General features: G+C 31.6%; 1 protein-coding gene across 3 annotated transcripts in view; it reads right to left on the bottom strand.

Moving 5' to 3' along the window:
- Positions 1-932: 932 nt before the first annotated feature.
- Positions 933-27697, bottom strand: part of LOC107440779 (ATP-dependent RNA helicase DDX19B) — a 31790-nt gene continuing 5025 nt past the window's right edge. For 2 of the 3 annotated variants that reach the window (XM_087163771.1, XM_087163772.1), the window contains exon 2: positions 933-2200. In XM_087163771.1, the coding sequence (XP_087019897.1) occupies positions 960-2198 (1239 nt within the window). In that variant the 5' untranslated portion in view covers positions 2199-2200 and the 3' untranslated portion in view covers positions 933-959. Of the gene's footprint in view, positions 2201-26115; positions 26289-27697 lie in introns of all 3 variants that reach the window. The other variant, XM_087163773.1, reaches the window with a different exon arrangement.

Below are 27697 nucleotides of genomic sequence, written 5' to 3'. Positions count from 1 at the left end.
CTTCAGTGGGTCGATAAATGAGTACCAAGCATGCTTGGGAACTAAACACTGGGGATTCTGCGTTCGGCCGACCACCTGACCGGAACATCTGCTCCTGCACCCCAGAGCCCAAGGTGAAGAAAACTGAGATGGGCACAGTGACCCTTGGTCCTCTAGGGCTGTCGCGCCGCTGAGTTTAGTTTAGCTAATTTTACGCTTTAATTTATTATAATGGTTTTGAAAAATTTAATTTAAAATTACTTTAATCATCTCCAAATAAAAATTTTGAAAAACATTTGTAAGAACTATGAAAATTAATCACTGCATGTGTTAAAATTTTTCAATAACTTTGACTCTTTTACTCCGCTTTTCAACTACCATTATGAAGTATCTTTAGCAAGAAATGTAAAAATTGGTGGCGATGCCATGCAAGTTTCGTTAAAATTTATGAAAATGAAGTTTTATTTACTTCACCCGCCGTTTTACAAAGACGATACTGTTGTTTTAGAATATGATAATTACGCTTGGGGAACTTCTGAGAAAAATTTGAACAGGAAGTAGGCGTTACTTGTAATGGTACCTGAATGTCGATTTTTATTATTATTATTTTTTAAATCTAAAGGCAGTGCTTTTGTTACATCAGTATCTTGTAAACCTGAACTTAGTGTAAAAACTATCTTACAATGTAATTTTATCCTATGCTTTGAAAAAAAAATGTTTCATGTTACTTAAAATTTAAACTCTCTATCTGTATCGAAGCACGATATAAGTAACTAATGCTTTTAAAAGGCTAGGTATGCTTTTTATATTGTTTACATACAACAAAGACTACAATAATTTAATTTAATTGATAATTTAATTAAAAAATATTTATTAGTTTCTTTTTTACCATAAATCACGCATAAAAAGCAGTAATTCCACTGAAACTAAACATGAAATAAAAAACAATAAGATTGTATATTTATATTTTATTTTTACATTTAATTAAAATATTCCTTCAGTGTGAGATCATTAATTATTTCAATATTATTGAAAAAACTTCTTCCATTAGTTACATCTTTATCTTTAAATAGATATTCTTCCCATCTTTTCTCGATGTAATAAATCTCGAGGCCTTTCTCTTTGGTAGACAATAGATAATCACGTCTATTGTAAACATTAATATCCAGTCTGTCCTTTTCATCCAATATCTGGTTATAATGGATGAGTTTGGTCGCGCATCCAGCAGGAATAATACTCACAAATGACCTAGTTGTAATAAGAACCTGAATAACGCCTGTTTTGAAATCTTCCAATACTTTTCTTCTTTGAGTTATTGAAAGATCACCAATCAATAAAACACTAAATATGTTATTTTTGTGCAAAAATGAGCCTAATTCACTAGCGACTAGCTTAGTTTCAGTGAAAACAACAACCTTTCCGCGAAAAGTCTGAATATTAATAAGAAAAGCCAAAGACTCTATTTTTTCCTTCTCATCAGCACAAACGATGTAAAGTTGCTTTGTTGGAAATGGTCTATAAATAGTATCGGTTACAGATATCTCAATGGGAGAAATCATATGCTTCGCCATAAATTCCTCAATGGCTTTGGTCTTAGCCGTGGAACAAATGATGGAACGACACTTTGGCGATAGGCGTTGAAATATCAGAGAAATGTCACAGAAGAATTTTTTGGGATTACCCAAGCAATCAGCTTCGTCAATAAATAAAAATGAAGCTTTTTTCAGTTCTAGAAGAGATGCACGCGAAAGCTCTAAAATTTTATCGGGAGTACCGATTACGATTTCTTTGGGAGGTTTCTCGTTTTTGTTCGGTCGCTTGTCTTTGGTCGTGAAATTCAAGGATACGTCGCAATACTTTCCTAAAATCTGAAGACATGAATAGGAAATTTCAGCGATTTCGTATGTAGGACAGACGATGATGGCTAATGAATATTTAGACGTAGCTCTTGAGAAATTATCCAGAATGCCAATAACTGCGCTGCTGGTTTTGCCTGTTCGGGGTGGTGCGTTAATCACAAGATCATGGAAAGTGAGATTTGTGAAATGGGGCAAGACTTGCAACTGCACTTTTTTTGGTTTCGATAGTCCACAAGATTTAAATCCTTTCATAACGTTATTATGCAGTTTGATAGGCTGGGATGAAATTGAAGTTGTTTCTATAACATGATTTCTCCGAGGTTCTTCATCTTCCATGTCCCAAACACTTTTAGAAGACATATCTATAAAATAAAAATAAAAATTAACGTAAGTAATCAAATTGGCTCTTTTTCAAATATAAAAATTTCTTAAGCATTAAAAATATGATTGATTAAAGTAGTTACATAATATAAAATATTCTAACTGTCTTAGTATTATTAGACACAATTTGTATGCTTAAACAAGTTAACTTTAACGGGATTAACCCAGGAAATAACAAATCGAAACCTAATTGTAGAAATTAAATTTGCATCTAACACCAGTCATCGTTAAATACAGCGCTTATAAGCGGATCATAGGAGAAGGAAAACAAAGAGAAATAAATTTTCACGAAGGAAAAGCATATGAAACCGATACGGATTTTCTCCAACAAGCTTTTTCAGAAAAAAAAACACACGTAAACATTTAAATAAGTATATTTTGCTTTGCGGATTGCAAAAAGGCACCACCGGCCTTATGTGATTTTCGTGCAGCTAGACGGAAACTATAATATTATTCATTATGCATAACTAAACTACTTTAGAGAGCACAAATTAACATAAAAGTACAAATATAAACTATCAACACATGAGCATAAATCGTTAGCTGCTTTATTGATAAACTCCGTTCATATCATTGCCAGATTCACCAAGCTTAGAATTAACTAATAAATACATGAGATAACGATTACGATATTAGAGAAACAACTGGTCTAGGACCAGCCAACTTTCGTACTTGATGAAAAGTAGGAAAACGAAAGAAGCTAATAATGAAAAGGGCACTAACATAACTTAGAGAGAAATTTAGTGAATAATTTGATCGTTATACATTTTCCAAAATTTCCAACATTGATGTTTCTTAAGGCTAAGCAAGAGTCATTTTCCAGTATACACTTGCCCACTACTTTTTAAATTGATGTATTTTAAAGATTAAGAACCATTTTTGAAATGTACTATCCCGATTTTCCCTACACTAATGTTTTTCTTAATCTATTTGTACTACCCATGGAAGTATTGTTGTAATTTAATGATAATTAAGAAATATTCCGCTGGTGGCGCTGATGAATGTTTGCGCGTCACCAGACGCCTGAATTCTTGTTACATCTTCTACCCTTTCTTCTTAGTGTTTCGTCTATATTATGTATTAATAAAAATATATTTCCAAAGAACCGGTTCAAGGTAAGTCAAATCATTTCACACTTAAAATTAGTTCATATAGAAATGACATTAGTAAAGTAATATATTTAACAAGTATTGCATTTACATTAACTCTCTAAAGCAATACGACTGGGCGGAACCAGATGCCGAAATCAGAAAGCAGATTCTAAAAAATATGCCACAATTTCCCGATGATATCAAACTTATGAAGGTCAACAACAGCATTCGGGACAGCAGTGTTCAAAATAGTCATTTTCTTTTTCAAACGCAATGAACAATTGTATAAACATCTAGGCAGATTATATTTAAATTCGCTTAAAGAAATTGTATGGATATAATTTTCTAATTTAATAACGATTTGCGTGACATAAAATAAATGCGTATCTAAAAAATGGTAAATTATACGTTTAATCAAACTGAAATTAAAACGGTATGGAAGCATGCAAAAAACAAACGATATTTGATTCATTCCTTCATAAACCACGGCAACTACGTCGAATACATTATTTTTGATGATATACAAAGCGGACAGAAGTGCACAGGTAAAGTAGTGACCAAATTTCTAGAAGGTGAAGTTTATCACTGGCCTCGACTTAAGCACAGTAGCTTAGCACCTCTTTTAGATATTATTTATATTGATGAAAGACTTGGTATGTATATGACCACTCATCTGACACACAACCTCAGAGACACGTTTCACGATAACAGTTTTGTCAATGATCCCTTGAACTTTGACAGAAAGAAAGCATATATTGCAGATATACTATGGGGAGTGGATTATATACATTCAAAAAACTTGAGTCTAATGAATATTAGTGATGCCAATGTTTTTGTAGATCCGGAATCAGATAAAGCTGTTATCGCCAATTTTACTTGCCTGGTTACAGTGCAAAATGCAACAAAGCATAAGAAGTGTGCACCGTATATGTACAGAGCTCCAGAAGTAACTATAGCAACGCCTTTTGCCAAAAAGAACGAGTTTGATGCCATTTCTGCCAATTTATGGTCTGTGGGGGTAATGACTATGGAAATCTTTATGAATCACACAACGCCCTGGGGATTAGTTGATTATGAGCCAAGTCGTGCGTTAGAAATAGCGACTAAAATTGACTGTGATATGCTAAAAATCGCCAATAAAGGATCATCTATAAGCAATCAAGATCTGGAAGACTTAAAAAGTTTTTTGGCTTTGTTTTTAAACATTAATCCTAAAAACAGAACCCCAGCCAACAAGGCTGTTTTAAGAGACTTTATCCAAATTGGAAAATATCGAGTTCGGGAGAAAACAGATAACTTTCCAATTCAGTCTAAGAGAAAACTACGAATAGCATATGACTCTGATAAAACGGATTTTAGTTTCAATAAATCTGAAGAATCCTCAATGATCGAATTCAACAGAACGAGCTACCGGTCTACGCATGTTCCTGAAGTTGATATTAAGAGTCACGACAACTTAAAAGAACCTTCTATAACTAATATAAATAACTCTCGTTCAAAATTAAAGAATTCATTTAAAAAATTTGATCATTCTAATAAGATGACAGGTGAAAGAATTTCTTCTAAAACTGATATTACTGATCCCATAACTGAGAGATCAAATCTAACACACGATACTCATATCGCCATACATACGCCAAAACGCCAAATTGCAAGACTGAATGAAATCCAGGAAGCGGCAACAAGTTTGAGTTTAAAGTTATGTAAATATTATAAAGAATTGGAGAATGTCGATAGAAATAATTTTGCCGTTAATAAATCCAAATTAACGAAAGTTGGATCACGCCTCAGGCATGACAATTCCACAGACGATTTGATGACAAAAAGATCAAGCAGTATTACTCAAGCAAATTACGCTCCTTCAAACAATGAGGAGCAGAAAAACAGAGAATATTCCAGCGATAATACGACGAAATCCAGAGACAGCTATCGTGGCTCTGTGTGTATTAGCAAAAGATTTTCAGAGCCGAGATGGAAATCTAGAGCTATTGTTTCGCCAAAAAGAAATTGTAAGATATTTTATGCAAGTTCTCCGGCGTTACAAAATTTGGCATTTCCATTGAAGACATCCGATATACACGAAAGTGCAAAACAAACAGAAACCACACGTACTAAAACTTTTGTTTCATGGGAAGATAAACACACACTTAGTTCTGAAAAGACACACAACTCCGATTGTGTGATTGAGAATGCTAGTGTCAAACCGGAAGAAACACCCACAGAAAACATGCATGTTAGCAAACTGATGTTTAATCCATCTGTTGGAGACAAGGAAAAAAATCCAAACATCACAAGCAAGTCTCAAATATATAACAATACTTGGAACATAGAAGCGTGGACAGATGAAACTAAAAACCGGAAGCCAATCAAGTGTTCCAGTCAAGGTTTGATTAACGACAAAGAAAATCAAAAGCTGCGAAGTATAGAAAGAAAAATAATTTTTTTGCCAGAAAACAGTAGTGACCTAGCTTTGGATGATCTAGACTGGTTACCAAATGAGCAAGGTTTGTATGAGACAGACGAGGAATCATTTGGTTTGAATCGTTTATTTAATTCATACGGATCAAATACGTCTTTAAACTTTAATTATGTCACTCCGGAAGATTTTCCTAGAATTTATAATTTTCAACCTCGTCAAATGAAAGTAGCAAAACGAAGGCTTGGTGGTTCACGTCGCAGTCAAAAGGAGGGTAATAACAAAAGCATAATAAAAGGCAATGAAACACAATTTTATAAACCAGCAAACGATGCCAATAATGATAATATCAATACCAGGCAAAAATGCCAAACTGAAATGAAATATAAGCACACAGAAAATGTTAAAAAGAAAGATTATTCCATCACCAAGCAAAATTGTGAAAAGGAGAAACAATTTAAGCAAATAGCAAATATTTCCCCAAAAGATAATATCAATACTAAGCCGAAGTTCAACAATGATCCGCTATTTAAGGAAATAGTGAATGTTGGCATAAAAGATAAACTAAGCAACAAGCAAAAATGTGAAGTTTCAAAAGCTTTATTAAATGCCCAAGGTAACAAGATTGTTGGTGATATTCAAGAATCAGCTGACCAAAGGTGTAGATCAATGGTCACAGTTTCAACAGTACAGTCGCATCAACAAACCAATAAAAAGGTACCTAAGGACGGTGCCAAGAAAAAGAAAGAAAAGGGGAAAACATGGTCTTGCCACTTATGTTCATGTTCATGTTTATTAAAGTTTAATTAGGCGAAAACAATAATAAAAGATATTTCACGCATGGAGTGTTTTCTTTTTTAATATTAATGAATTTTTAATTTATCACTGGAGTTAAGCAGGTTATCACACTCGGGTTTGCGACTACAAATGTTTAACAGAGTAGTCTCGTAATTTTTTGCCCTACCCCCCAAAAAAAAGAACTTCTGGATCACGCTTTGGGATAAACTCGCTTTGTGAAAGATTTTTTTCTAGCGAATTACCAGTCTTTTTATTAACTGAAAGAAAAACGGCGAAAATCGCATATGATTTGCTGAATGATGGGAGTATTTTACATTCGTACCTTGGTTTAATTAAGCCGTGCACTGTAATACTAATTTATCCTTCATTACCAGGATTGTGTTTGCTTCATTGGAAAGAAAGCGTTCCCCGAACACATCTGGTTTTTACCATTTTGGATTTGGCAGTTTGTTAAACTTTTCAAAACGGTAAAAATAAGCTTCTCGTAATAGCTCGTAGTGAGCCAGGGTGGTCATTGATGTAAAGGTTCTATAATTTTATAATCAACGGTATAATAGTGACAATGTTGTCAGCAATGCGTACAAACCACCATTGCTTCCCAGACAAGCTTGTTTTGTGAGCTTCGAACAGTCAACAGGGGCATGAAAACGGTAATAGTGTAAATGAAGAAGAAAGCGTATGAAGTTAAGAGATATGTTTCGTTATCTTATAAACTTTATTTATTCCAGAGCAACTATAACTCACATCTTTCTTTACATAGCAGCAACCTTATAATAATGAGCGTGAAATATTTGCAGAAGCATAATGAGCCCCATCTTCAAATTGCACAGAATAGCCTTTTTTGTGAAGCACACCGCAAATAGGCAATAAAATGCTCCCGTGCTTTGTACTGTTACCTAGAGAAACTTGTAAAATATCTACCTGGAAACAATATTGAGGAACAATTTGCTGTAAAAAACGTTAACGTCAAGTTTAACGAGGACCGATAACTTACACTCTCTGTACATTTGGACCGCAAAACACTGGTAATCGTGTTTTATAAATTTTTGAGCTAGCTTTACTGTACTATCAGTTTTTATCTGTCTTCGATTGAAAATCGATAGGAATGCTTCATGTTTGTTAGCTATTCATTGATTTTGAAACTACAATTAAAATTTGCATTATGTTGTATAAAAGACCCCACATTATGAAATTATTTAGATTAGTTATTATTAGTCACTATTTATTATCATTGTTAGAAACAAAGCTCTAGATTTGTGGTCTGTAGTCACTAACGGATGACCATTGCATAAAAAATGGCTACCAAAATAAAAAACGCTGGTCTCCAAAAGAGGCAATCATGTGACAAGCCTTATATCCGTGCCTATTTCGATTATTTTTCGAGCAATTTTTTCAATGACTTTCCACATATTTTTCAAAGTCCCAATATTTCTAATGCCATAATAAAGGTTTGGGAATATTGTATTATTGAATTGAATTGTGTTACTTCAAATATTATATTATTGCGTCTTTCAGTAATCATTTTTTGATGGTCTCGATTTACGAATTTTGGGACTTCTTGGTGGACTCGACTTCTTCAAGAAGTATAGTTGGCACTCCTGTGCATCGTCATGTGATCTTGCTGATTTTTTAAAAAAAATAATTATTGCAAAATACTTTTGGCAAATTAATGCCATATTGTTTTTAAAATTTCTATTATTTTTTAATAAACAGTATTATTACGACAAATGAAATTTGAACCGAGCATTTGAGTAAGTAAGTATTCCCAAAATTAGATACAAAATAGTGAAAAAAATATGCTTAAAAAATATGCGCCAAGAGGTTAAAGAGTAGGCTATACTGTTTACTACTACATGAAAAATTACACGCTTCCATAAAATGAATTTTCGTATGTTAAAACACAGCTTTATGAACATAAGAGCGCAGTTATCGTATCAAGGTTATAATGAAACTTCAATAAATGTTTATGATTCAGCAATATTTAAAGAAATTGTAAATTATCATTAGTGTGACACATCAAATGCAATTCTCAAGGAGAAATACCCAGATCTTAGTCATTGGAAATTAATATTGATTAATGTTTCTTCAGAAAAATTACAGAAAGAAGATGTATCAACATTCTGCCTTGATACATCAAATACATTTTTCTATTAGCTGTCATAACGATTTCACGTGTCGTTTATTTTATGTCGAGATTACTTCTGATGGTGAACTAAGTTCTCCTAAATATTTTCATTGCATTTTTTAAAAACGTTTTTACGACATGCTGTCCAATGTTGCGTCAAAGCCATCATTCATATACAGTAGATTTATATCTTTAGGTAATAAAAAGAAAAAAATTCGTATAAAAAATTATTTTATGTATAAATTGATCATTAACCCCTTGGGGACGGGTGATTCAGAAAAGCATTCGTACAAAATCAGAATCAAGTTGCAATTAAATAAAAAACGGTAACTTAAATGTAGTCGTTACTAATTTGACAGACTTACTTTGCTTTTATTTTAATTATTGTTAGTTTAATCATATATATATAATCAATGTTAATTCAAAGTGTAACTAAATAGTTTTATTTTGAACAAAGTAATGGTGAATTAAATAAATCAAAAAATTATAACTCCGCCCACAAATAAACTGCTAAAGAAATACTTTGATTACCAGTTTTATCTTCTTACCCTGATTGATACGGTTTTTTGCTGTCACGTATTTGTGACAGTCGGCGCGAAAGGGTTAAAGAAAAAGACATACAATCATAAATGTTTATTTAGAATACTTGCTTTTTAACAGCTACATGTTTAAAAAAAAAACAACTGCAAATCATGTGGTGCATTGCATGAAATTTGTTTTAGTTCCAATTCATTTAAACATTTAAAGACGATTTGAGAAAGGTTTTTGTTCTTATACTTTCCCGTTAGGCAGATTAGGTTTAATTTTTTTCATTCAAAAAAGCCCCTTAGAAAAGAAAGTTTGATTGAGAAATTCCTTGATGCTTTCTGGTTATAAAATTTACATTTACAACGCTACTTAGTTGAATACAAATTACCTACACCTGCTGTGTAAATTGACGGTCGGCTGTTTTAATAGAATACGAAACAAATACCTTTAAATAAACTTGTTGGAAATCACAACTGTAAAAAAATATATCGTATGTGTCATATCACAATTAAGGGAACCCACCGAAATTATTTTCAGATGATACAACTAGGAGAATATTCATTAAAATATTTCAAATATTATGTAGGTATAGATAATTTTTCTTTCTTTTTGTAATTTGTAAAAATTATCTTGCATGCGTGCGCATGAAGAAATTTTCACAAACAAATTCAATAATTTATTTAAAGCTACTAAATCGCCAATTCTGACCAAATTTAAATGTTTTAGCGGGACCGGAAAGTAATGCCGTTTCGGTGCATTTGATACTTGATATCATGATTTTATTAAGATAGAAGCGAAGACCCTCGTGCCGAAATGACATTACTTTCCGGTCCCCCTACAATATAAAAGATTGTAAACTCTAATTATCTTCAGAAAAAAATTTTGATCTTTAATTTCATCTAATATATTTTTAAAATGCTATACCAAATTTGATCCTCAACTCCTACACCGCGATGGGAGCAACGTTAATATCTTAAATATGAACCCCTATTTTTTTAAATTTTTTATAGCAGATTCGGATTCTCCTTGAAAGAGTAACAATATTTGAACATGCAGATCTGTTACGGAGACCAGTATAACTCCACCTAGAACGAGCAATTCTGCACCACCATTGCAGTTTCGTTCAATTATGTTATCTTGGCGGTAAAGGGTACGTTACCACCAAGTTCTCCATAGTCCGACATGAATCAGTCGGCAAGCTAAACCTGGACTCGTTGGAAAACATCACAAGAGGAGCATCCTAGTAGGGCCTGATTATCGCCTAGGCCCAATAGGCATGCGTCTAGGGCCCACAATTTCTGAGGGGCCTCAAAAATTAGTAAAAAGTTTAATGAAAGGTGGGCTAGCTTTGTGTTGGTTTAAGTATTAAATAAAAAACAGTGTTACAACAAACTGTATTAAATAAAAATCAGTAACTTGTAGCAAAAATCACTGATTTCAATTGTTTGTGGCCACCAAATTATTTTTATTTTGATATAACATTGTTTTGTTGTTTTATATTTTGCTCTAATTTATAGGTACGTAAATTTTATCTTAGAAAAATAATCTTCAATTGTCTGCTTTCAAAATTTCTTAGAATGTTTCTCTTGAACCATGCAGTTCAATAGATTCTTTTTCATTGTTAGGACTACGCTTCTGTAATTTAATTTCAAAATATCTTGCAAGGAGCCCGAAAAATATGGTGGGCAATGAGCCTGAATTCGTCTTGATCTGTCCCTGCATCTTAAAATAATAAAATAAATGAATAATCTAAGAAAGGCTGCACTAATACGGATTCAGAAAGTTAACCCTTTCTTACCTTAATAACACGAAAACTTGGTATCTACTAAAAGATTTAACATTTAAATAACAGAAATTTTTCGAGATAAACTTGAACCTACAATAAAAGTACTTGTTTGGACTTTCAATTTTTAATCAAGTTAATTATTTTTGGATAACCATGGATAGAAGTGCATTACTGAGTATACTAGAAAATATTTTAGTAATTAGATATATACGATATCTACAATGAACGTTCTGATTAGTAATACGTAGTTTCGCTTATAGAATCACCAACAGATGGCGTTATGTACCTAAGAGAGGTTGTATTACATGGAGACCGGTAAATTTTTATTCTTTTCAAGTACGACTCGTATTTAATTATCACCTCTGATTTCAAAGTCGATATGTAGAAAAAACATCTCAATTACTTTATATGTTATCTTTTATAACATTTATTACTTTTATTTTAAAGATAGAGTCGCCGTTTAAAAACGGTAAAAGAAAATATGAATATATTTCTTCCGTCAGTTATTTATCTATCTTATTAAGAAGCTTAAATAAAAAATAATTAGAGTTTATTGTCTATCGATAAGAAATTACTACCTTGGGGCTTTTCTTAAAAGTTCATCAGTAGAAAAAGATTCAGACCTTTCTATTTTTTTAAAGTAAGATAGCTCTATTTGAATATAATGCAGTATATATGCTAGTTGAAAAAAAGGCTAAAACTGAATGCATAAATTTAATTCACGCCAGATATAAAGCTTTCAATGTTTTACAAATAATTGATAAAATTCTAACAGTTCTTTTTTGAAACCCATGGCCTGATCATCTCTTACGCCTAATAGGCATGGGCCTAGGGCTCACAATTTCTGAGGGGCCTCAAAAATTAGTAAAAAGTCCTCTTTTTCTGTCCTCTTTTTAAACTGTTTCTTTCAGTATTTAAAAGTCCTCTTTTTAAATACTGAAAGAAACAGTTTTTCTCAAATTCACGCGCAGTTAATAAAAAGTCTTCTGTCCTCAAATTTTCTTCGAATTTTTCTTTCATTTTTTATTGTCTCTTTTATATATTCTACTACATATTTTAAATGCCCAAATTTCTCAAATTTTTCTTACTTTGATTGTTGTTTTACTCTCATTTCAATCATTTAAACAAATTGGACTTCAAATTAGAACTTCTTCATAACTAAGCTGAAACACATACTTTTTTAAAAACTAAAAATATTCGAACTTATTTTAAAGAGTTAATAAAATTTTTTTTACCATTTATTATTCAAAAAATTCAATGTGTATTAGACGACGTGAGTCAGTATAATTATTAAATCCGACCACTGACCACTCCGCAATAACTATTTAAATATTTAATTCATTGGTATTGTCTACCTACAAATATAAATAAAATTAAAAAAAAAAATAAATAAAGGAAAGAAAAGAAATGATATAAATTATTTTTTCCTATAATGGATCATTTCCAGAAATACAATGTTATCTTTTTCATGGATTTAGTATAATGTGATAAAATATTACGTATTGAAGGAAAAACGATTCTTTTGAGTACCGAACAAATAACATTTAGGATAATAATATCTAAAAAAAAAAAAAAAAAAAAGAATGCTTTTCTAAAACAGAATGGAATCTTTAGCTTAGTTGGATTCGCGTAGGCATGCATGCTGCTATAAAAAGCGCCTTTGTACACATTTTTTATTCGTTTATTTATTTTCTAGTCTTTGCTCACGTGCATTTGACAAGGTTGAAATGACGAACTTTTTGTTATTATGTATTTAATCGAAGGCTGCAGAGGATATTGTTCAAATAAAACCTGAAATGATTAAATAACATTGAAATATTGCCTCGAATAGGCTGCATTTCTCATTAAATTAGCAAGATATTATAATCGAAACATTTGTTTTTAAATCGATGAGTTCTGGAAATAACAGGTACTAGTATCGAAACGTTCATTAGGATGTTTTTAATAGTATTCAAATAATTAACTAATCGAAGATTTTATTGGTAGCAGCATTTTCGATGTTTTATGAGCTATAAAAATGATGGTAAGTTTTCTCGTTTTAATCAATTTTCGGTCGTAATATTGTACAATCGTAATTAAAAAAATTATTATATAGCGCGGGGCACGAAATTTCAGTTCTAAAAACACTGCTTTTTTTAAAAAATTAATGTGCCATTTAAATTATTCATCAATTATTTATCATACACAGATACACTACATTATTTTTTAAACCAAGGCAAACATTCTTGATTTGTTACTTTTTCAATCACTTTTGAAGTACAAAATTTTGTTAATGACGATGATGAATTAACGAACGAATTAATGACGAACCTTTAATAAAATGCCTATGATATGAAGGTCCGAAAACTAAAATAAGGGCTGCCTTAAAAATCTTTCGAAGGAAAACGTTGTCACTTATTCAATATACAAATTGTTCTGCAGGACTTCGTTTGTTCTGCGACATACGTCACAGTTTTAGGCACTTATTCCTGCTTCTGGGTATATATATATATATATATATATATATATATATATATATATATATATATATATATATATATATATATATATATATATATATATATATATATATATATATATATATATATATATACCGTCGCTGAACAGCTGAGCCAATTTAGGGTTTCCGGCGACTGTTAAGTTCAAATAAGACGGTTCGTTACAATCGACTATTTAGGGCCAGTAGAGCGTGGTTGGTAGGGCACTGGGCCCATGTCCAAGAGGTCGTGGATTCGATCCTCGCCGGACAAAAACTCCTGTGCAGTAGATAGTGACTGATGTACGTTAAATCTGTTGGATCCTAAAGTCCTCTATGTTCCCGTAACAAATCATATCTCTGGGGGTACTGATCCAGGAGTTTCACATTACCCAACCATGGTCAAGCACCTATCTCCATTTTTAGGGCTCTATATTTTAACGGCCATAGTAGGAATACCACGCAGGTCAGACGAAGTGGGCATCGCCTGAACTGGTACTCCTCTTTCCGAAATTTCACACCACAACCAATGATAGGACTTTCAGCCACAATAGATTTAACGTGCACCTTGTATACATGCCGGTTGTTTTGTCAGATCGATTTCACTACCCCTACCTCTACAACCAGTGGTGTGGGCGACGCCTTAACAGATGGCGCCACCAGAGCTAATGTAAAATATCATATTGTGCTACAATAAGCGTACAAATTATATTCTAAAACTAAATTAGTTTGTTTCTCCTAATAGGAAATCACAGCTTGAAGAGGGAATCGAAAATAGTCCTTCCCCTTGACCCAAAATATTTTCGCTTACCACCTTAACTGAGAACGCCTAAATTCACCGTTAATTAAGGGAGGATTGATCAAAAGATACAAAAGTGACTCCAAATTTAAAAACACCCCATAAATTAAAACTAAAAAGTAGCTTTCAAACAGAAAACAAAAATAATGAATTAGTTTACTCATAAATATGAATTCAAGTTTGGAAATGCAAATTATAAATAGAAATTTTGTATGCAGAATGCCTACGGATTTTATTGTACCAATAGCCCCTTCTAAATCGAGTTCTGTAAATAATACAAAAATTATAAACCAGCTGTTTTAGTATACCTGTTGCTTACATATCGTTATGATTAAACATTCGAATTCAGCGTCCTGCAGATCTAATAAACAAACTTTAACTTCTTAGGAGGGAAATATGCTCTGTCAGAATTATTGCTTGTGCAAACTGTAGTTATGTACATAATTTACCATAATCGTTGTTTGTTCGCCATTAAAAGTGGAACACCACACACATAAATAATTTTATTTCATCATTACGAACTGAAATAAAAATGGCGAGGACGAACGCTTCGCTTTCTATATGTATTATTATTACACATTTTCTTTTACTGCTCTAGACTTCTAGATGTGAGAAAGATTATTGTTGGTTGGTTTGGTTTCAAGCCGTGTAAGTGGTTTATCATTAATTGAGGCTTTATCTTGTTCACCACATCGATTTTTGAAGAATATGCGAAAAATGTAAAGAATTTCTCAGTGAAATGAACTGTTCCATATTGTGCCAATCAATCAATGGATTAGATAAGCTACCACGCTTCATTGTGCAACAAAATACGAACTGATAAACATTTTATGAACAGATTGCCGACGATAACTTTTGAGAGTAGGTTCCGTTATAGTTCGTAAAAAAAACGAATAACTACGGATTTGTTTTTTAATATTGTATAATCTAACAAATACTCAGCTGTATATCAGGTATCGCTGATTAATTTTAAAACTTATTAATAGTCGTTCACCAAAATTATTTAGAGGTGTTCCATACTTTGTTTTCAAAAACCTCGCTAAATTTACTTCGATAACGCTCTCTAATATATTTTTCTCTGATTCAATAAAATTATTATGTTTGGTTTACAAAAATATGTTATCCGAAAAGTTAGATTCGCAGGCAATTTTGCAGAAGCCAGAAAAATTTGCTCGAATCTACTAGAAGTGAAGGGCTAAGTCTTATAAGGCTTTTCTAAATATTATATAAACAAATATTTATAAGAAGCAAAAAATGAAAAAATTATTGTGTTTATATAAACTTTGTGAAGACACATGATTTATGGAAATTAAGGATTTCTATGCCATTTGAACTCTGAACATCTAAAAATACAGTATAATAAATTAAAGGAAAGCTTTAGTTTACATTAAGAATTCGTATTCATGCGGTATTCAATACGGTTCCTAATTAGTGACATTATCTTAACTTAAAAAAGGAAGAAGAAAAAAAATTTTTTTTTTCAAATGTGTCATTTTCATTTATCAGTGAAATATAACTTAAAAAAAGGCGAATGCAGCTATGTTTCCATTGAGATGTTTCCCCCCCCCCCGCAATTTATTTTGTTCTGATTTTATATATCGATTTAAATATGAAATACTTAGAAGAAGTATTGCTCCTAAAGCTGGGCCATTTTAGAATTTTAATATACATATATTTTTTAAAATTGAGTTTTATTTTTCGCTTTTCATTTTCTTCTTTATTATAATTCTGTAATTATTAGAACCGTAAAGATACGTTCATCTGACAAACGAAGACATTTTAATGAAATATAATAATTATGCGGAAGTAAAGACATATTATATGGACAAACTGCGAATTTTGTGGATTACCTCACTTCTGCAGAATTTTTAGGGTCCTAATTATTAAACTCCTCCAGACTGAAAGTCTGGGGCTGTCTGCTGCTATGGTAACAAGCGAGAGTACATTTCTAATGGGGGTGAAATGGAGGAAAGAAGGTGTCGATTGGTTTACTCACGACGACCTACGCTAAGATTAAGACAAAACTATTCACCCCACACCCCTATTCCACGCAGGGCTAAAGAGAATAGAAGGGCTGGTTCACTCCTTTGAAGAACCTCTCGCCGCGCCAGTCCTCCAGTGACGTCACTTTGGCGCAAAGCTCGCACTTTTACTTCAAGGACAGAGCTTTCGGCCTTACTAGCTCTAACTAATATTGGAGCATTTCTTTTTGCGAGATATTCTAATACATTTGTTATTTTCTATAATGACTTTCCTCAGTTTTTGCCGTGAACTTACAAAATTTTAAAACTATTAACGAAATGCCAGTTTGCGCGATTGCAAACAAAAGGAAAAAGTATAATTTTCCCCGTGTTCCCTAAAGTAAATGAACAACTATGTAAAGAATGGATTCCGAAATGACGCAGTTAATATGAAACAGCAATACATTTTTCTATCGTTAAGAACTTTTATAAAAATTCGTTATCTAAATAGAAACCGCCTCGTTACTTCATAAAAGAAAGGCATGTGAAAAAAAATTAAAAAATGGATGAAGTCAAAGAAAATTAAAACATAAGTAAAAAGTATAAATAAAATATATAGTGTACAGTTGAAATTCTCCTAATATCATAACTTATTTTTTTAATGTAGTTATTCTAAATATTTATGATTCTTTTAAAAATTATATTCTCTTGAATTTAAATATCTATAAATTATACCATCTTAAATTTAAATATCTATAAGCAATTGTAAAATTTCTAATGTCATTATGAACCTAAATTATTATTTTGTTTCAGTAATTAGCGTTTAAGGTTGATGCTTCCTAATGATTAAGTATGAACAAACTGCTATTAACGGCATATTTTAAAATCGGGGATTCTAAATTTAACTCAACTTATTGTTATAAAGGAATATGTAGATAAAAAAGTGTCAATATATGCCTTCATTTTTCTTAATAATTAAAGTTAAAACTGAAGTTCTTAAAATAAAGTATTTATAGTGTCATTTTCGCCAACTAGTAAATTATTTTTATAAGTTTAAAATGGTATTTTTTTTAATATAATGGCCAAGTAAGTTTTTTTAAACTATGTTTATGAATGGAAATAATGTGCTAATTACGTGAAGTTTGAAAGCTAATAACCAGAAAAAGTCTAACTTATTTTTACAAAGAGAAAGATCCAAAGTTATCATAATATCCATGCGTGCGATCTTCCGAGATCTGTGGACACAGTGACGTCATGAGGAGGGAAATCGTAGCTTCAGCTCTAAGAGCGGAGTGAACTAGCCCTTCTATTCTCTTAAGCCCTGTATTCCACGTGGAAGATACCTTTCCTCGTTACCATAGTGCCCGCCACGACGTGAGACGGGTGTCTGGAGGAGTTCTCCTGAAAGTCGCACTATATTTATTTTTCGGCCTACTCGTCCGGTCGATTTAATTCTCCCTCAGAAGTCACGTGATTCTCGCCCTTTCGTCTCCTTAAAGTTAAGGATATACACTGAGTGGCCAAATTATTATGACCACCTCAGAGTTTTATGCAAATGAGTTATTGCGTCACAGCGTTGCCGCTAGAGGGCAAGATAACCATAACACGGGAATGCTGGACAAGTGAGTCATCAGTTATACTGTGTTGCTTGCTCAGATATGGGAAAGAAAAGTGATTTAACAGAATTTCAACGTGGCATGATTGTGGGAGCGAGATGTGTCGGAACGAGCATCAGCAAAACGGCTGCACTTGTGAAGTGTTCTAGTGGCCAGGGTTGTGCAGCGCAACAGGAGAGCAACAGTGCGACAAATTGCAAGTGAACTTAATCAAGGAGCAACTGTGAACGTCTCTGAACGTACTGTTCGACGCACATTGCGCCGTATAGGGTATGGAAGCAGACGACTGAAGGGGTGGTCATAATAATTTGGCCACTCAGTGTATATTAACAACAAAATATTGAAATAATTTATTTTCACGAGGGCACAAAAAGGAATAAAAGGACCTCTCGCTGCTTTTTATCAAAAAATGGCCTTTTAAAATATTGAAATGATTATTATTTAATTATTAAAACGAAACAAATTCTTGAAAGGGAAATCATCCGTGTTATCATTAAACGCTGGAGAAAAAAATAAACTCTGATATTTGATAACTTTCATTTAATCTCGCAGTCACTCCTTAACTTCAAAAACCGATACACTAAACTTAATAAGATTCGAGTCCATAGGCTATAATAAGATAAACAAAAGAGACAGCAATAAATAAAAGTATCAAACAATGCGTTCTGTTAGAATAAAACGGAGTTCTGTCTGGACGCCAAAAAGCAAGCAGAAAAAGTTAATTTTGGATCATTAAATCTATTAAAATAAACCATAAGATAGCGAAGAGAAAATTTTGTTTTAAAAAAAAGAACTATTTGCACAGTAATTTGAAAGTTTGAAACTCGAATTTCAATAACCCGAAGGGAAATAAAGTAATGAAGACAATCTTGTTTTAGTTGTTTTATACCTTTAATATCAATATAGCTTCAGAAATTGCTTAGGCATTTTTTCTTAAGTTAGAGTATAACATTTTCGAGCATAATCATTTAAGATTTTGTTCAAACAATTCGAATGAAGAAATTAGGTCGGGAATTCAAGGATTATGACCTAAAGCAGTTAGAAATTTGTGTATTTTTCCTTTTCAAAACTTAAATCTTTGTTTCATTAAAAAAAAATATACATTAAACATTATAATTTCATAAAAACAAGTAAGATCAATATCAGTTTGCGTAATTTAGGTAAATTTAAAACGAATTAATTTTTCTCCGAGAAAATTCAATTTCAGAGAAATTTTTCATATAAATTATTTTTTCAAATTGCTTTTCACTGACTGACATTGCGCATGAATCTGCAATTTACGCATTTGTTAATTTGAACATGAAAAACCGTAGATCAAATTTGTGTAATTTTTTCTGAAAATCTAAATCTGAAATATATGTATAAAAAGATTAATAAATAAATAAATAAGAGAGATCTCTATTTAAGATTTCGAAGATATAAAAGAAGATTTTAATGAATCGTCAGCGATTTCATATGCCGATTCCAAGTAATGCACAATATTTGAAAATATATTTTTTAATAAAGATAATCAACTGTATATATTTGTGGTACATGCCATATCTGGAATATTGAAATTGCTTGCACTGTAATTCTTTGATCATGGGATAAACTTGAGGGGGTAGTTGAAAGTACAAAAACATGCACTTATTGAACAGAAATATAGGGTTTAAAGTGACGTATAAGAAGACCCAAAAATGTACAATATATATATATATATATACACCGAAGAGTCATTGCGTTATGACCACCCTCCATCTAACCATCTATAACAATGGGCTCACCCAGGTTTTCATGATTTCTCGCCTAGGAACAATGTTATCATGGGGCACATTAGGACCCATAATCCTCATAGAACAATCCCTGACGTCTGTAAGCTATTTGAACATAGTTGCAGACCAGGTTCACCCATTCATGGCAACAGTTTTTCCTGCGAGGGATGGTGTCATAAGGGTCGAATCGTCGAGGAACATTCCAATGACTTTCAAGTCATGTCTTGGCCCCCAAATTCACCTGACCTTAATCCAATAGAGCATTTGTGGTTCTACTTGGAAAACAAAATTCGTGCTGCCACGTTACCCCCGCGCAATGTGAGGGAATTGCAGGACCAGTTGGTGATCGCTTGGTACCAGAAACCTCAGACTAACTATCAGCACTTTGTGGAATCAATGTCACAGCGGGTGCTAGCAGTTTTGAGGGCTAAAGCTGGTCCTACATGCTATTAGCAGGGTGGTCATAATGTAATGGCTCTTCAGGTGTATATATGGGTCATTCTCACAAAAACAGTCATTTTCATGTCCCCAGTATATTTCATGTTTGTTTTACAACTTACGAAAAAGAAAATTTCAGGGAAAGTGTCCTTCACAATGCAGGCTAACAAAAAAATAAAAATAAAATTATTAATTTTTATTTATTATTTATTTTAGGTAATTAAAATATACCAATATGTCATTCCCTCACTTGTCCCCACTGCTGATTTAAAAAAAGAAAAAAAATTGTTTCTGAAATAAAAAAATATTTTTTAGAAATTCGTGTTTTTTATTTCAGAATATTGAAATATAGAATCCAGAAAATCAATTTTAAATTTAATTTCTGATAAAAATATTAACACAGCACTATTTTAAACTTTGTCCCTAGTGCTTCGCATCATTCCCTCACAACAATGTTCTTATCACCTGCAATCTTCTTAGAATAAAAATATTTCAATAAAATTTTTAGCAGTTAACAACTGGCATCCTAGAACAAAATTGCAGTATGTTTCCATTTTCAACTTAAAGAACCTTTGCTGTGGAAAAATTTGAATGAATCAAACCAGGTAAAATTTTTTACATTTGTCATTCCCTCATGTCATTTTTTAGAGTAAAATAAAATACAACTTCATCGATAAAGTGGATAATTATATGTTGCTTTCTTGTATGAATATAATTGTATGTGATTGACTTCAGAAATTAATTAGGCCTAACTGTTATTTTTAAGTGTATAAAGTGAGGGAGTGTATAAAGTGAGGGAATGATGCTGAAGTGAGGGAATGATTCAAGATGAGTATATTATTAAATTTTTTTTTGTTCAATCGTGCCAGCCAATTTTATTTCCCAAACCTGTAAAAACTATTAAATATATAAAACTAAATTATAAAAAAATATTAGATATATTTAGTATGTTATCATTTTCAAACTTTAGGTAGATGTAACTTAGATAAAAACATGTATTAAAATAAAATATCATTCCCTCACTATTAGTGTCATTCCCTCACTTTTTAAATAGTGAAATTAATTAATTTATTAATTTAAAAAACTTAATTAATAAATTAACTTATTAAATTAATTAACTTATTTATTAATTTAATTAATTATTAATTATTATAAATTAATTAATTATTTAAAAAATTAATTAATTAAAATATTAAGTATAATTTATAGGATATATACTTTCTTTATAATGCCATTACATATTTCTATTAATATAAAAAGTTTTAGAGCTTTTTATTCACTTTACTTTTTTGGGATTTTATGAACTGAAAAATGACAGTTTTCGTGAGAATGACCCATATATATATATATATACACAAAATCAACTCTAAATGCTTCTTTGCAGTAATAGTGTATTCACAATAGATGCTCAAAATTGCGACCACTAAGATCGCATGTGGTTCCAGCATGATGGTGCGCATGCTCATTACGATTTGGTGATCACGAATTACTCGAATGCGAATTTTGTGGGGTAATGGATTGGGCGTGGTTTACAAATTTGATGGCCATCACGTTCGCCAGCTTTACCAGCTTGGATTTCTTTTTTATGGGATCATCTGTAGGACATCATTTATGAGATTCCAGTCGACTCTTTGGAGGATCTAGTTTCCCGACAACTCCAAACGTGCTCGAAATGCCTGCCATTTTTCAGCGTGATTGCAAATACCTCTTACGATGCTAAGTTTTCGCTACCACTTACTGTTGGTGAGATCTCTAAGTTTGTGTCACGATTGTAAAATCACCCTGCATACCCTCCAACTTATGAGGATTTTGAAAATAATTCTTTCTAGTGGTAGCGAACCAAAGTAGAAATTTTTAAAGCAAATGGATCTCTCATAAAACTTTTATCAGAACTTAAGAATCTAGCCATATGGCCTGCACTTTTATAAGTAATAGTGGACAAGTTACGCTAAAATTAATTTTTTTTAAATATTAAGACATTAATTTTGCTACCGTCTGAAAAGAAGATTTCTGAAACTACGGAAATTCCGTAGCAATTGGAGGGTATGACCCTGCATAATTATATATCGCTAACTTCTGACTACTTTACTTAATTTTTTCCAAAATTATCGCAAAATAAGCTTTAAAATAAACAACGTAAATATTTACGTAAAATAAGATATATTTACAAAATTACAAATTGATATTTGTATTTACTTTTGAGATTAGTACATGCCATGGTAAACATGAATGGTTGTTCCAACAAGATTAGTGTTGACGATTAAATGATTGTTATACTAGTTTTTTGTATTTATATGATGAGGACTCTGGCACTATAAGCTACGTGTTTTGTCTAAACTACAGCTAACTGAAACTCGTTAAAGCTCTCATTAAATTTCACGATATTCATTAAAGTGGTTTTTGTTTTGTTTTATTTCTTTTTTACTTATAGTATTCACTTCTTTAGTGGTATAGTTTTATGATTTTTGTTTAAAAACAACAGCAATGAAAAAAGATTTTTTTTTGTAGATTCGCTTTATAAAAGGCATTTTTAGTGCATTTGGGATAATTAAAATAAATAAAGAAAAAAATTATAAGAATGAAAACTATTTCTATCAGGTGGATTAAGGATATTTTATTGAGCAGGTTATCAGTGAATTTTTAATTTTGAACGTATCTCAGCACCCGCATTTCAAAATGGGCATAGTTTGATATACGTGTTTGAAAATATGGGCATTGCTCAAAATGCCTGTTTAGACTAAGAAACATGGCAAAATATACTTTTTTTCTTGTTGAAAATAGAGGCATAGTTTAAAATTAGTGATCAGGAAAATGAAGAAAACTTAATAGGCATTTTTGAAAAAAATAAATAAACAAATAAATAAAAAATAGTCATAAATCAAAATGAGTATAGGTTGATATGAGTATTTGAAAAAATAGCCATAGCTCAAAATGCCTGTATAAGAAAATAATGATAACTTGACACGTGGTTTAAAAAATAAAATATGGTCATAGATCAAAATGAGCATAGCTTGATTTGAGTATCTTAAAAATAAACATAGCTCAAATAGCGTCGAAGAAAATGAAGATAACTTAATAAGTGTTTTCGAAAAATAGATAAATAAATGAATAAAATAAAAACAGCTCAAAATGCGCGTTTAAAAAAATAGACGTGGCTAGATATGCGGCTTGATATGAGCGCTTGTAAAAATAAATATTGATTGATCATGAAGCGTGTTTCAAAAAATAAACATAACTTCCATTGTCTGTTAGTAAAAGTGGACTTCAAATGCTAGTTCGCATTTAGAATAACACAGCAAAAAATGAGTATTATAGGAAATAAACTGTAAACCGAAGGGGATGTAACCCTTAGTCCATCAGTCCACCTCGCTATCTTATTAATCAAAGATTCAGCTTCTCAGAGGGGTGGCGGGGGTGAAATCCAAGTGCCTCTAAAATAGGATAAAACTCCCAAGATACCAATTAAGCCAACACGGAAACAATTTTTGAAATTCAACAATTTTTAGTTAAACAGTACAGGGGTGATCGTGAGCCCAACTAAAAAATCCTGAAATTTTCTTGAGTAAAATCATAAATGGCGAAATTTCACAAAATTAATGTCTTTCTAAATTTAAATCATTAATATTTTCACAACTTGAAATTCTAAATATGCAGCATAATTTAAATTAATAATTATTTTAAGTTTACTTTTATCCTTTCCTATAAAGGATCTCTAATCACATTTATTATTCTACCGGAAAAAATATTTACAAATGAAAGAGATGCCAAGTATAATTTCCAGTTCTAATATTTTGAAATAAAATATACAAGAATTTTTAAACATAAATGTGATCGATGCTTTTTTGAAACTTCTGGACCTTGGATTTCCGCATCGCGGTTGGCGAAAAATCCGGAAATTCGGATTTTTTCCGGAGCACAATCATCTCTGACAGTATGCATTTGCCTAGTTTTAGAGTTTGGATAATGTATCTTCTTTCTATGCAATTAACGTTAACAGAATTTTTCAGCGTCATCCGAATCTGTTTTCATTAGTTTAAAAGGTAATAAAATTAAAAATTTAAAAAGTGAGAAACGTGTAGTTTTAAGTTACTTATTATGGTACCATACATCGTACCATTTTATAGCTTTAAAAATTTGAAGAGACTTTCAGAGAAGTTCTAAAAATTATCAAGTGCTATTAATTCTAATCTTACATTGTTTTTTCTTTTACTTTTTTTCTGTGGAAAGGTATTGCACTGTCTAATAATACTATATAAAGGTTTGTTATGTACAAAAATATAAAGAAAACACAAATTAAAAATTTAACCTAAGTGCAAGATGGCAGGGGCTTTTAGGGGAAAAAATGCAGAAAAAAAAGCATTGCCTCTTTTATATATTTAATCAGACTAAAATCAGATAAGACTAATCTTAGAAATATTTACAGTAACGTCAGACACTTTCGCTTTTGTTATTAGAGTGTGGGTAAAAGTACGAAATTGCGTTTTAAAAAAGTTCTGAATTTAATAAATACCGCCATTTCTGAACGTTTTACATCCGGGTACTAATTAAATTAAAATCATCTAAAGTATGATAAACCGTTTTTCTACCTCACAAATATTAGTATTAAATGACATTTTCTCTTCTGATTTTTAAAATACTGAATGCCAAAAGAATATTTGGTTTAACATATATTGAGAAATAAAACTTCTGAAATTTTGTAACTTAATTATTATTCGACCGTTTCCTTTCATTTTTTTTTAATTCTCTCTTAAAATTTAATTATGTTAGAATAATCATTAAAATTACATTGCTTACAATAATTTAAAAACTATTTTTGCCGGTATTATTTTTTGGATAAACATATTTTATAACTGTGAGCAAAAAAGTTTTGGAATCGATAGAAAAATTCTCAATATATAGCGGGATATACAATAAATAAAAGTAACATTGATGGAACTGTAGTGATTGGCTCACAGCTAGAGGACGAATTGATCAAGAAACCAATTAAATAATGTGGACCAGGCCGGGATCACCTGATTGGTTGGCAACTGGGCCCATGTCCAAGAGTTCGTGGGTTCGATCCCCGCCGGCCGAAGACTTCCCGTGCAGTAAATAGTGACTGATGCACGTTAAATCTGTCGAGTCGCAAAGTCCACCATGTTCCCATAACAAATCAATACCTCTGGGGGTACTGATCCTGGAGTTTCCTTGTCTTCTGGATTGGTTCAAAATTACAAGGCTATGGAGTTGAGCATCAGTAGTCGTAAACCCGAAAATTGGGTCGGCTGTTCAACGACGGATCCAAAAAGAAATAAAAATAATGTGAACCGGGTTTGAATCCCAGCAATGACTGGTCGATACGAATTCCGCATCCGGCTTGCATCAGTCACAGTACTGATGTAAAATATCCTCAGTGGTAGACGGACCAAGGGTTAGAGTCCCCTTGCCATCAAGCTAACTGTGGAAAATTTTCGTGGTTTTCCTCTCCATGTAACGCAAATCCGAGTTAATTCCATCAAAATAATCTCCTCGAAGACAATTTCTCCCGATACTTGATCTAGGAGTTCCCTTGTCTTCTGGATTGGTTTCAAAATTACAAGGCTAAGAAGTTGAACATTAGTAGTTGTAATGGGTCAGTTGTTCAACGACAGTTACAAAAAAAAAAAAAAAACAAAAAAAAAAAAAAAAATTATAAAAATAAAATAATTAAGCACGAGAGGAGTAGATGAAGAGGGACGGTGCGCGTTTTTCCTCTATTAGTATTTCCTCTATTAGCATTTCCTCTATTTTCTTTTTAATATTTCGGCCGCTCTTTTATTTCGTTAATTATATTTAAATGTCTTTATTATTAAATGGTAATTATTAAATCTGTTGTTACTGATATTATACTGCGATTTGTAACTCGAATAGGAATGCTCTTTCAAAGAAGGAATTTTTTTGTGTCGAATTTCGTAACTAAATGGTTAGCACCAATTAACAAGCATATTTTAGCATGTATACCTATTAATTAAGTAGGTAAAAACCCGATAATTTGAAGGGGAAAAAAAGAGTATATTTTAAGAGTATACCATCATATGCTTCTAATATGATGGTCCCAATATTTATTTTTACATGCTAAACATTTTTACATACCGGCCTGTGAAGGGGTCAGGGAAATGGCCTTGCATCAGAAAGGTTCTGGATTCGAAACCCGTGCAAGGCATGGATGTTCTTTCATTATCTGTCGTTACTGTGGGAGCAACGTTGGCTTAATTGTGCCCCTGGAAAAGTGCCCAACAAATGACTGTAAGAGGTAGACATATTGCCTGTAGACAAATTAAATTGAGTTATAATATTCGTCAGGAATTAGGATTGATAACGCAGAGTCATCTTGTAAGTTATAAAGAATGACAAATTAAAGAAATCGCTTTTGTGAAAGAAGAAACGGGAGATATTTAAAATATGGTAACTTCCATGTTGAGGCCCAAAACTGCTATTATTATTTTTAGTGGAAAATTTTAAAGCATAATTTTACAATTCTTTAAAATCATTTTTGTATAATAGAGGAAACATTTTTAGTAGAGAATTTATAACAAAATGTTCTACAGTTGTAGACTTTAAGTTGTGAAAAATTTGGAAGATCATTTCAGAATATTTCTTGTCGAAAACATTTACACATAGTTTTGCAATACAGGAAACAGTCAATTAATAATTAGACTTTTATGTCGCGAAAATATAGACTCTTCTGCACGAAAATTGTTTCGTCTGGTAAAACTGATGGTCCTGAATGGCTTGTGCTATTAGGCGGGGAGGCAAAAGGTTTAAGTATGCTTCTTCTTTTTTCTGCAAAATTATTTCGATTTCAATATGAAAATCTAGACCAGGGGCATCCAACTTACATGTGGCCGGGGGCCGCAATTAAAAGCACCAGTCAAATGGCGGGCTACAACTTAATCAAAATTTTATATGGGACTCTTTTATACCTGAATGAACATTAAATGTTACTGTCAGATTTTTACCAAAGTTTTTTTAATATTAAAAAGAAAAATAACAAGCATTAGAAATAAAGCTTGTTACGTATCACTTTGAATCTTCTCTTAATCAGAAACTTACAAGGGAAACTAGGGAAGTGTGACTCGCCAATTTTGAAATAAACTAGTAGGATATATGCCTTATGAGGAATAATTTTAGGGGGTAACATCTGTTTCGGCCCATAGAAGGTCCTGTGAGAGATAAAAAATAATTCAATATATAGAAAAATCGGTATTTTATTACTTCAATGCAGACTATTACTTATTGTAATTCTCTCATAATCCAATTAATTGGATAATTAATTAATTTTCAAATTAATAAATTAATTAACATTCGTTTCGGCCCATAGAAGGTCCTGTAAGAGATAAAAAATAATTCAATATATAGAAAAATCGATATTTTATTACTTCAATGCAGACTATTAGTTATTGTAATTGTCTCATAATCCAATTAATTTGTAATTAATTGGATAATTAATTAATTTGGTAATTAATAAATTGATCAGAAAATTAATTATTAATTAATTGTTTATTAATAAATTGTTAATTGATTATTAATTAATTAATTGATTTGCAATTACATACTCCACTTAATTTGGAAAGATTTTTGGAAAAAAAAAATTGAAAAAATTTGATGTCAATTTTCTTTCAAAATTAACCTAACAGTTTTTTCTGAAAAACTACAGATATATAAAATTTTCGAA

Source organism: Parasteatoda tepidariorum, chromosome 5 (assembly GCF_982258835.1).
Source record: "Parasteatoda tepidariorum strain Cologne lab strain chromosome 5, Ptep-v5.0, whole genome shotgun sequence".
In the NCBI taxonomy this organism is placed as follows: Eukaryota; Metazoa; Arthropoda; class Arachnida; order Araneae; family Theridiidae; genus Parasteatoda; species Parasteatoda tepidariorum.
This window is presented reverse-complemented; position numbering and strand designations above follow the sequence as displayed.